The sequence below is a fragment of the Lytechinus variegatus genome, chromosome 15 (assembly GCF_018143015.1).
Source record: "Lytechinus variegatus isolate NC3 chromosome 15, Lvar_3.0, whole genome shotgun sequence".
Taxonomy (NCBI): Eukaryota; Metazoa; Echinodermata; class Echinoidea; order Temnopleuroida; family Toxopneustidae; genus Lytechinus; species Lytechinus variegatus.
Genome location: NC_054754.1, coordinates 32,211,368 through 32,221,748, shown reverse-complemented (window position 1 = coordinate 32,221,748; position 10,381 = coordinate 32,211,368). Strand labels below are relative to the sequence as shown.

The window sequence follows — 10,381 nt, the reverse complement described above, 5'->3', positions numbered from 1 at the left end:
TACTAATGGGGTGTTGCAAGAAACTTAAAGTTGATTGTAGGTCCCAAAATCAATCATAAGTCTTGAAATCAATTGCAAATGTGCAATTGATCTCTTTCTGCTGCCTGTATCAACAAATACAAATTGATTTGATTTAGTTAATATTGATCTATCACTTGTAAATTGCAAATGAAATTTTCAATTGATCACAAATATTGCAACACTCCCTTAGACGACGTTAATTTCAACTTGGCTTATTAATAAATAATAGACTTTGAAAAGTTATAGAGACTACTTTTTTTATGTTATAAATTTGTAGGAATTGTTATTCTCTTCTTATTCCCCCCCCCCACCTGAGCAATAATGAAATTCAAGTATTTGTCATCATTAAGAAATTACCACACAGAATAACAATTCTTTTTTAATGACATTATATTTTGTAGTAGAACAAGTGAAATGACCTTTGTCTCTGACCAATTTGAAATTCTCTTAGAATATTGACCACAGCTAAACAACTTTTCAAAATCATTAACTTTCTTATCCTTTGCCTGATTTGAAATATCTTTCTATTTGGATCGGATTCAAATTCAACATCAGTATTTATCAGACAAAAAAAATGATTTTGATGTAATTTTTATTCAAATTCTCTATATGTTGCGTAACCCTGAAAAATGAATACAGTAGACAGTCATTCATGAGGTCTTCATTTTGATTTATTGATATTTAAAGTTTCAGTTGAATTATAAAGACTTTATTGTACATGTTTGAAGGTTAAAGGATTAAGAAAATGAGCATTATCAATATTACAATGATATAATGGATGAATGCAGAATAATACACAAAAAACACACACAAAAGATATTGAATCAGTTCAAGAAAACAATCAAGTGGGCAAATGGAATAAAATGCATTCATTACAAGTTATTTTATACCTATCAATGTCCCCAGAATATCTCAGTGAGAAATCAATAAGATATGTCCCTTTACGTAATCTGAGATCTTCAGAGATATCTGCTGAAGTGTCCAGTTGTTCAGACCAAGTTCTATGGGGAGAGATCATTTTGTCATTGTGCCCCTAAACTTTGGAATACGATCCCTTCTTCCATTAAGGAGGCATCTACATGCTCTGCATACAAAAGTCACCTCAAAACTTATGTTTTTTGATTGAGACTGTCTACATATTAACTTTAATCCTCTCTCTTTCTTTGTCTATTTTCCTATTAAAGCGCATAAACACGCCCATGGGCTGTGATATGCACTATACAAGCAACGTATTATTATTGAAAATGAAATGGTAAATAAATCAAAACCACCAACATGATGCAACCAGGCAATCAGCAGTTAGTAGATAAATATATAAATGTATAAATACATCTATTCCTTCGGGAGGATGGTGGCACTGTCTCTCAACAAACATAGACAAAAAACTTCAGTAGAAAAGCAGAGGAACATGTTGAAAAATATAACAACTTTTCAATTACTAGGTCAAAATCTATTACAAAATTCATTTAAAAAGGCCAAACATGGGACTTTTGTAAACTTCCCCATATGCCGTGTTGTGCACTCTCATTATTATTGCCTCATCATGTCACTTCCCGATCATAGTAGACTATATCAACATTGTGACTTTGCTGGAAATTTAAACATATAGTATATTTGAAGTACAGAGGAGAATATAATAGCTTAATAACTATCCCATTTATATAAAAATCAGGATGAATTGAGAATTACCTCCCTCAAAAAAAGCATTTTAATTTCAAGAGTTCTTTTGATGACTCATTTATTATACAGGGTATCTTCATTAGTGGTTTGAATGCTGTTTTATAGAAGGAAGTATGAAAAGAAGGCAAACGTCGGATGTTCCGGATTAAAACTGGGCGGCGTTTCTCAATATCTGTACCGCCATCGAAACATTGACCAGCATACCAATTAAAAAGCAGAGGCCACGACTTGGCTGGGGCAGTGCGCCGATGTAAGCCACGGTGTGGAGAATACGAGAGATGACGAACACACGGTAATGCCAGGTGATGGTGGTCAATGAAGCCCCGGATACTAGAGCATACAGGAGACCAAGGCCAAAGAAGGGTACAATGTTCTCAAGGTCGTTCAAATGGCATCTGAAATTGGAATGAAATTTCTTTATGATTCTTAAAAGATAAAAGAATAAAAAGTTAACATTAGAGTGTAGCGATTGGTCCTGGAAAGGACACCCAAACTCAATGTTTCAACAAGTGTATTCTTGTGGTCTCACCTCTAACGCGCAATACACATTATGAAGGGAGCAATTTTCAAGGGGAGGAGGTTAATCAACTTGACTCTCCAGGGGTGATTTTTTGTTCTCTCATTGCCAAAATTAAAAAAATTCTGACTCGTTCACAAAATCACACAAAGAATAGAGGTCATCATTGAGGATATTAAATTTACTTTTCATTCCACACCCCCTATAAAAGAGCCCCCTAAAGAATTTAATGCGTTATACCGTAATCAATCAATTTTTATTTAAAAAGTAAAATATTTTACCGTACGCGTAACTTTCATTCTCAAATCTTAAAAATGGGAAAGGGGTCTACATGACCACTTTGCCGATTCATTCTCAAGCGGATGAAATTTGATTATTCTATTATGGACCCCCACAAGGAAAAAATAAAGGAAGAATTGTGTTGCATGATTTTTTTTTTTTGGGGGGGAGGGTCACTGCTTGGTTCACTTTCTTTTACCTTCGTACTCTTTCAACATCAGGATCATTAAAGATTGGTTTCTTGTCTTTCTGATTGTGGCCAGTCGCATCCTCGGGATTGGCAAACACCTGTAAATTTAACAAGATAGCAAATAATTGGAAGACAATTACTAGAAATATATATACACTGAGGTAACTCTGCGTTAGTCGACAATGTGTAATTTAAATAATCACTTAAGTCAAAGCAATTTTTAGACCAGATTACATGTGTTATATACTTCTCCTAAGTCAAACAGATTTCTCTTGTCCCAAGAGATTGACTTAGGCAAAGGTACCTGTAATACTAACTTGTATCATACTACTTATAACATTTCTGTGCTGCTTCTAATGTGATACCTCTACTACATCTACCAGGGGTACGTGGGTTCTAGCTGTCAAGGGAAATATAGGTCAAGGGTCACCAATATAAAAGCAAAAAGTGGCAACATAAAAATTCAGCCAGAAAAAAGCACATTCAGCCCCACCCACCCCCCATATCAATCCCTGAGTACTATATCGGGCTATACCACATAAGTGCAACTCCCCCCCCCCCCTTTCCTCAATCAATGAGCAATTACGGGGGGGGGGGGGGGTCAGAATAAGGGGAAAGTACAAACAGAATAGAAAGAATAAACAAATGTTGCAATTGAACACATAAAATAGATGATTTGGTCGCTGTAATCATACATTTATTTTGGCTATATATCCCACTCACGTTTTTGGTTAATCTATGGTAAGCCGTCATTGGTGCCATCAGGAGCATCTTGAGTAATACCATGGTAGCATAGGTAGCAAAGAGTGTCAACTCCGCACTTGGGTCAAATCCAGCAGACATGATGAACTTTATTATCTCTTCTCTTGAATGAAGTGTTTGATACTTGTGCTTACAGCTCTAATTTGTTGAACTATTAAGAAAATGTTCAGGTTCAACAACACAGATCCTCTAACACTAGCGAATACTGTGGCAGCCTTGAGTATCAACCTTGAATGGGTTTCAACAGTCACAGTTAATCTGAACTTCATACAACACACATAAGCTGGATTCCTTTTCTGAATAAGAGCTTTTGAGGACATATAATACACCAATTGGAATATGATCTTTGAATTGGTATCAAGGGGGTCAAAGTCTGATTTTTCCTCAAGCTGAAGAGCTGGAAATACTTTGTTTGATTTTTACCTGGGATATTGGACAAACCCTAGCTGCATTGTCAATTCAATAGTTGGTTGACCCTCACCTTTCTATATGTACTCGTAGTCAGATAGAACTTTGTAGTATTTGCATGTACTTCATCATAACAAACAGCTCACTGCAATTATATTAATGAATCTATAATTGTTGAGCAGAATGAAAAATATAAACTTGATCTGTCACATCATGCTTCAGTCAGATTGCGTGATATAAATTCACTTTAAAATGTTCACTGAAAACATTTATAGATAAAGTTTTAGCATATCTTGTCATTTATTTTAAAGGTCAAGTCCACCCCAGAAAAATGTAGATTTGAATAAATAGAGAAAAATCTAACAAGCACAACACTGAAAACTTCATCAAAATCGAATGTAAAATAAGAAAGTTATGACATTTTAAAGTTTCGCATATTTTTCTCAAAATAGTTATATGCACAACTCATTGATATGCAAATGCGAGAGAGTCTATGATGTCCATCTCTCACTATTTCTTTTGTTTTTATTGTTTGAATTATACAATATTTCAATTTACACAGAATTGACAATAATGTAAAACTTGACTGAACTACATAATGTTAAACAATGTTAATTCCACAAATTCAGCCAGGGAGGAATAAAGCTTGATTTCAAATGACATGTGTGAAAAAATCAGAATACTTCAGATAATAAAATACAAAAGAAATAGTGAGTGTATAATGTCATCAGTTCCCTCATTTGCATACTGGCCAGGATGTGCATATAACTAATTTGTGAAATTAAGCGAAACTTTAAAATGTAATAACTTTCTTATTTCACATCTGATTTTGATGAAATTTTCAGTGTTATGATTGTTGGATTTTTCTCCTTTTATTCAAATCAACTTTTTGTTGGGGTGGACTTGTCTTTTAATGATTATGCTTCAGCAATCTAAAAAAAACAAAAACAAATTACCCTCTGCCATTGTTAAACTCTTTACAAAAAATACTGATAAGACAAACTATTCAAAATCAATATCATCCCCCTCAGACTGGAATGATCCTTGCACAGAGATAAGACGTTTCATTTATTATAAAATTTTGATACTTTTTGTTGATTTATATTTTGATAGAAAATCAATATGAAATATTAGTCCAATTGCACCCCTGTACAAAGGTCAATGAGGCATCAGCAGTTGAACTGAGTAATACCCATTGAAATAATAAGAATTTTATATCAAATGACAGCACATGATAATCTCATCTTATGGAAACAAGTAAGAAATTGGTAATGACCATTGAAACAGTTTTATTCTCGATGATCACAGTAAAGTTTGAAAATATGCTTTATTGCATATGATTCATAACCCTTCATGCATGACTTATCACAATTTGGAACTAGATGAAAAGATGGGCAGGAACTATTAGAGATATGTCAGGGAAAAGACAATGTTCAGAATACCGATTTGTGACAATCATAGCGGTGTCACATCTCGGAGAGAAATGACAAAATATATGACAAAAGTTATAACAATGTTACAAAATACCACCCCTGAATGTTTAGAGCTAAGGCCAAAGGGAAATCCTCCTTTAACATAAAGAAATGAAAAAAAGAAATTGATTACTCAAAAAGCAATAGTTATGGTTTTCAAGGTCATTTTTGTTTATTCAGATTGCAGGATCCATATTAGGCAAGCACGAAAAAACACACATTACATTGCAAAGAAAACAAATTAACCAAACACACAAAATATACGCCAATACAATGAAAATAGTGTGCTACAAAATCGAACACTTTTAAACACTGAGAAAAATCATTTAAAAAAGAGACGTCTGCTTATACCTGTTTGTGTACCCATCTTGGCAATGATTATATTCATTTTTCTTGTTGTTGAAGAGTGAGAGTTTTCTACATTACATACATTTATACTCCCTTATGTACAAGAACATAAAAAGAATAAACAATATTTCAAGGTGCTGGAATGTTTCTAATTAAAATGAAGGAATAACATATAACTTCTGAATCTATAGTTGAATACTTATTAAATCATTTCATGCCCTAAAAGGAATAAATAGATCTCCAATAATTCAATATGAAAGTGCAGTGATGGGGGGGGGGGGGTAAAGATCTTCGATTACTTTGGCATTTTCTTGCTCAAGGCAGTTTATTTTGTTTAGAATTCCAACAAATATAAAATATTGTCCAAATCAACTGGGGAATTTGTATTCCCTTTCATATTCACAGCATTAATCAAGTTTATTTTTGGAGACAAACATTATTTTTATTTCAGTATACTAAGTACTAAAAATATATATTATAGACATATTATTTTACAAGGGGTGGTGGGGGTTATACGGAAACAAATTGCAACCACATTACCAAAGTAAATTGTGTTTGATGACCAAAATGAAAGTTACAAACAAAATGTTTGAAAGATCATTCTATAGAACATAAAAAAATAAAAAGTGCTAAAATATGGTAATTCGGATAAAAAATAACTAAATATGAGAAAGCAAATTATATGAGAACTTCACACCAATATATTTTACATTTACATAAATTTGTTGAAGATAATTAATTTGATTTTGAAAAGGAAATTGAAAATAGAGAAATTATAAAATTGAGAACAATTCATCTAATAATTTGGTCATATAAATGAATACATACTTTAAAAACCCGACTAAAATTGATTATCATTAATAAAAGCATAAAATCAAGGAATACAGGAATCTGGCAAAACATAACATTATCATTCAAAATACTGAAAATTACAATATTTACAAGAAAATAAAATCAAAGTGAATATAAAGTGTATCACACATCAATGCTGGGTATGCTAAGTTTGTGGTAATGGTTAAAATATGCTGCGAATGCTATAGTCAAAATAATAAGTAAAATAAACAGAACAAACAAATACATGTACTCAAACTCCAAAACATATCAAACCATTTTATAAACTATATTATGCCCTGGCACACTTTTCACAGTTATATCAGGACCCCATTTCACAAAAACTTGTTATCATAACAAACAGCAAACATCTCAAGTTTACTATCAGCCAATCAAATTGAATGTTTTCAGTAGCTTATAACTGTTATTGTAACAAGTGCTGTGAAACTGGCTCCAGATGTGACCTTCCATTGCAAACCTTTGCTCATTTGCATTAGAGAAAAGACCAGTGTATTGAATCACATGATTTGCTTGGACCAATCAACTGTACAGATATAATTGTGATTGATATGAAATCAAACAAAGCAGATGACAAAAAATATTTTTTTTTTAATTCAAATCATCCAAGTGAACTTGCAAAAAATATAAAAGAAGAGGTATTTTATCAATACTGAACATAAATAACAAAGATACTTTATGTTACTGAATATATGGAACTTAATGTACAGGCCTATGTGTACTTTCTTTGAAAATCAATGATCAATATGTGTGTTCCATAAAACATGTGCCACAAATATTCATTATGAGAGACTTGTTGGTCGACAAGTTTTTCCTACGACATAAAAGAAAGCGCAGCCCACAAACAAGAATTAAGAAATATTAAAGAAATATCCGTAGCACAGGAACCAATAGGGAATAATCAGTAGAGACTGGAGTGACATCCCAGGTAGTGTTTAATAATGGTATGTAATGGTGTGAAGTACAATCTTGTTGACTAATCTCTCAGGTTTGAACAGGTATGATTGACAGCACAATTAGGGCGCAACTTGCATGCATGTATTCTGAAACACAAATTCATCTTCATGTTCATGAGTCTGATTGGTGGTTAACAATTATCAAGGTGGAAATAAACTGCGTTGAAAATGCTGATTATATTGAAGAATACTGAAGAGTAAAATAAATGAAATAGAACATCACTTTATCATTTTAAGGGGAAGTCCACTTTGACAAAACAGTGATTTGAATGAAAAGAGAAGAATTAAACAAGCTAACCGCTGAAAATCTCATCAAATTCTGATGTCGAATAAGAAAAAGTTATAACATATTCAAGCTTTGCTTGACTTCATATAAATGTGTCATGCATCTAACTGTTTTGAGAAAAAAAAGGGTGAAATTTTGATTTGTCATAACTTTCTTACTTTACATCCAATAGTGATACAATTATCAATGTTAGGTGATTCTGATTTGTCTCTTTTTATACAATCAGCTTTTTTGTTGGGGTGGAACTCCCCTTTAAAAGGAAGGTTGCTACAGCTGCAAAAATCATATTTGGCACTTTTGTAAATTTTTTAAGCCCTGATAATGATTTACAAAGTTATGTGGGGTATCAAACAAAACTGATGTGAACGTACATGTATATTATTATGAATCTTACCTGACTCACTCTAGCTATATGTATAACAATTCACACCAAAGTACAAATCACAATCAACTCTACAAAATATATTATACATGCATGTATAAAAACACTATACAATAAAAATTCTAAAAATTCATGTCTCGTTAAAAATTCTTTACAAATAAAGCCTCTGTTTGTTCTTGGTATAAAATCATCATTAAAAGTTGTTCGTTATGCACCTCTGAATAAATTTCAACATGGGGTACAACATGATGACATATCATTACACTAAATACATTATTTCAATGATTACCTAGTACAGAATAAATTACGGATAGTGTGATGTTACATTTTATTTCTAAAGAAGTTTAGTACTAACAAGTGATATATTGAAACTGAATTGAAACTAAACTGAACTGAATTGAAAAATCAATAAAGGGGAAATGCAAGAAACTTGCGATCAATTGTCATAAAATCAATCACATATCTGCAATAAATTTGATTGCTTGTGTGCTTCTCAAACAGTAAAAATCAATTTGCTCTAAATACGACAAGTACATAAAAATTGGAAGGTTGCATCAGAAATTTGCAATTCATTGCAAATATTTTCTTGCATTCCCTAAGGTGCATATCAAAGAAAATGAGCAAGTTCTCGCACGGAAAGTTGAAAGCAGAATTAATCATTCCATCCATAGCAAACCTTACTTGAGTATGTAAATAAATATGTGAATAAACATTAAATTTAGGTTCCAATTTTACACCATAATTGGAATGGTAAATTTTGGAAAGGTTGAATCCTGAAAGTTTAATCCCATTTTTTCTACACCTGTTTCGTCTAATAACCTGTCAATCTAATTGCCACTTACACTATGAACCATTTCATCTAATTTCCATTTGGGCTCCATCCATTTTGTTTAATGCCACTTAGTATATACGGTAAGATGAACTGTTTATGAACCAAACTGTAACTGACAAATTAAACATAATGGCTAGAACAACTGGAAATTAGACCAACTTGGAATAAAACTAACAATAACTATAGCAAAATGGTACTAGACCGAGTGTAGAACTTCAGTGTAGACCAAAAAGCAATTAGACCAAATTGGTTATACCTATGTGGTATCAGACTACCTGAGAAGGAGATCAACTTCTTGTAGACCAAAAAGTAGAAATCATTAAAAACCATGGCACTAACAGTAGAGTTATCATATGGCAGTACAAACTTATTATGAAGCATATTCATTGAAAGAGAAAGGAAATGTCCTTCAAGAAAGTGTATGTTTTGCTTGAAAACAGTTAATACTTTACAAGATTTAGGGCTATCATTTGTTCAGAGGTACATAATGTATATATTTCATCAAGAATGGAAAAGTGTCTATGATATTTAATTCATCAAGTACAATCTGCAATGCCATTTCTTTATAAAAAATAATAATAACCATGCCTGCATGTAATGTTGAATACAAGAAAATTTTGTACAAAATTTGTAACAATGTAAATCTACTCTTCACTCTACAGTTCAACCGCTTAGCTTGAGTTCACCGCGATGATGAATATCTTCAAAAAATGTTCATCTATGTTGAAAATAATACTTCAAGCATTACTGGATTAAAAGGTGATATCCTCCATAATAAATCATTTTTATACATCTTTGCTTTTAGGCAAAAGGTTATTCAGAGCACATTGTAGCACCACATGGAAAATGAATGTCTTTATACAATGAAAACAGGATAGATTATCAAATTCATATCATACATCTGCTAAGAAATACAAATACAAGTCTGTCCCACTTTAGAGAGACAAATTTGGTGGAGCAAAAAGGTGAACTTTATGTCATTCATAAATGCTCTGAACATTGTTCATAGTCACCAGAACAGGGATTTGGCAGACTGTAGTCGCTTCTTACTAAGCCACCATCTGATTGGGTTTATTTGGAGAGTCTCTGGGCCATGAAAAGGAATTTATCCAGAATGAAACCAAAGTAGTCACCGTCTTCTTCGGTTAGAGGATTCTGCCAAACAGAAGTTATTCTTAGAGAGGACATAAGCTAATGGGTTGTTCTCTTGAGTCTTTGACCAAGCAGATGTCCTCAGTTAAATGATTCAGCTAAGCGTACATCTCTTCTTACAGAGGACACCATCTGACGGGTTGTTCTTTTCAGCCTTTGTGCCATGTGCAGAGCATCATCAAGGGAAAGTTCCAGTTCAAAAGGAACTTCACTGACCTGGAGAAGAACAGAGTGTATTAAAAGAAAA

At 32.7% G+C, this 10,381-nt stretch overlaps 2 protein-coding genes across 3 annotated transcripts in view; both read right to left on the bottom strand.

The window, feature by feature from the left end:
* Positions 1-674: 674 nt before the first annotated feature.
* LOC121429306 (microsomal glutathione S-transferase 1-like) lies at positions 675-3,829 on the bottom strand. The gene is made up of 3 exons (XM_041626311.1): positions 3,411-3,829; positions 2,697-2,785; positions 675-2,096 (listed from the first exon to the last, which is right to left on the bottom strand). Exons 1-3 carry the CDS (start codon positions 3,528-3,530, stop codon positions 1,847-1,849), a joined length of 459 nt encoding a protein of 152 aa, XP_041482245.1. The 5' UTR covers positions 3,531-3,829; the 3' UTR covers positions 675-1,846.
* A 1,666-nt stretch (positions 3,830-5,495) lies between these two features.
* LOC121428675 (microtubule organization protein AKNA-like) overlaps positions 5,496-10,381 on the bottom strand; it is a 42,793-nt gene continuing 37,907 nt past the window's right edge. For both annotated transcript variants that reach the window (XM_041625471.1, XM_041625472.1), the window contains exon 15: positions 5,496-10,350. In XM_041625471.1, the coding sequence (XP_041481405.1) occupies positions 10,216-10,350 (135 nt within the window). In that variant the 3' untranslated portion in view covers positions 5,496-10,215. The remainder of the gene's footprint in view (positions 10,351-10,381) is intronic.

What these genes read in the sequence shown, in the direction of transcription:
- LOC121429306 (XM_041626311.1), bottom strand. Translation starts at nt 3,530, where the DNA reads ATGTCTGCTGGATTTGACCCAAGTGCGGAGTTGACACTCTTTGCTACC. An exon ending in ACCATAGATTAACCAAAAAC is followed by an intron (nt 2,786 to 3,410) that starts GTGAGTGGGATA and finishes TTAAATTTACAG; the next exon opens with GTGTTTGCCAATCCCGAGGA. An exon ending in GATGTTGAAAGAGTACGAAG is followed by an intron (nt 2,097 to 2,696) that starts GTAAAAGAAAGT and finishes TTCCAATTTCAG; the next exon opens with ATGCCATTTGAACGACCTTG.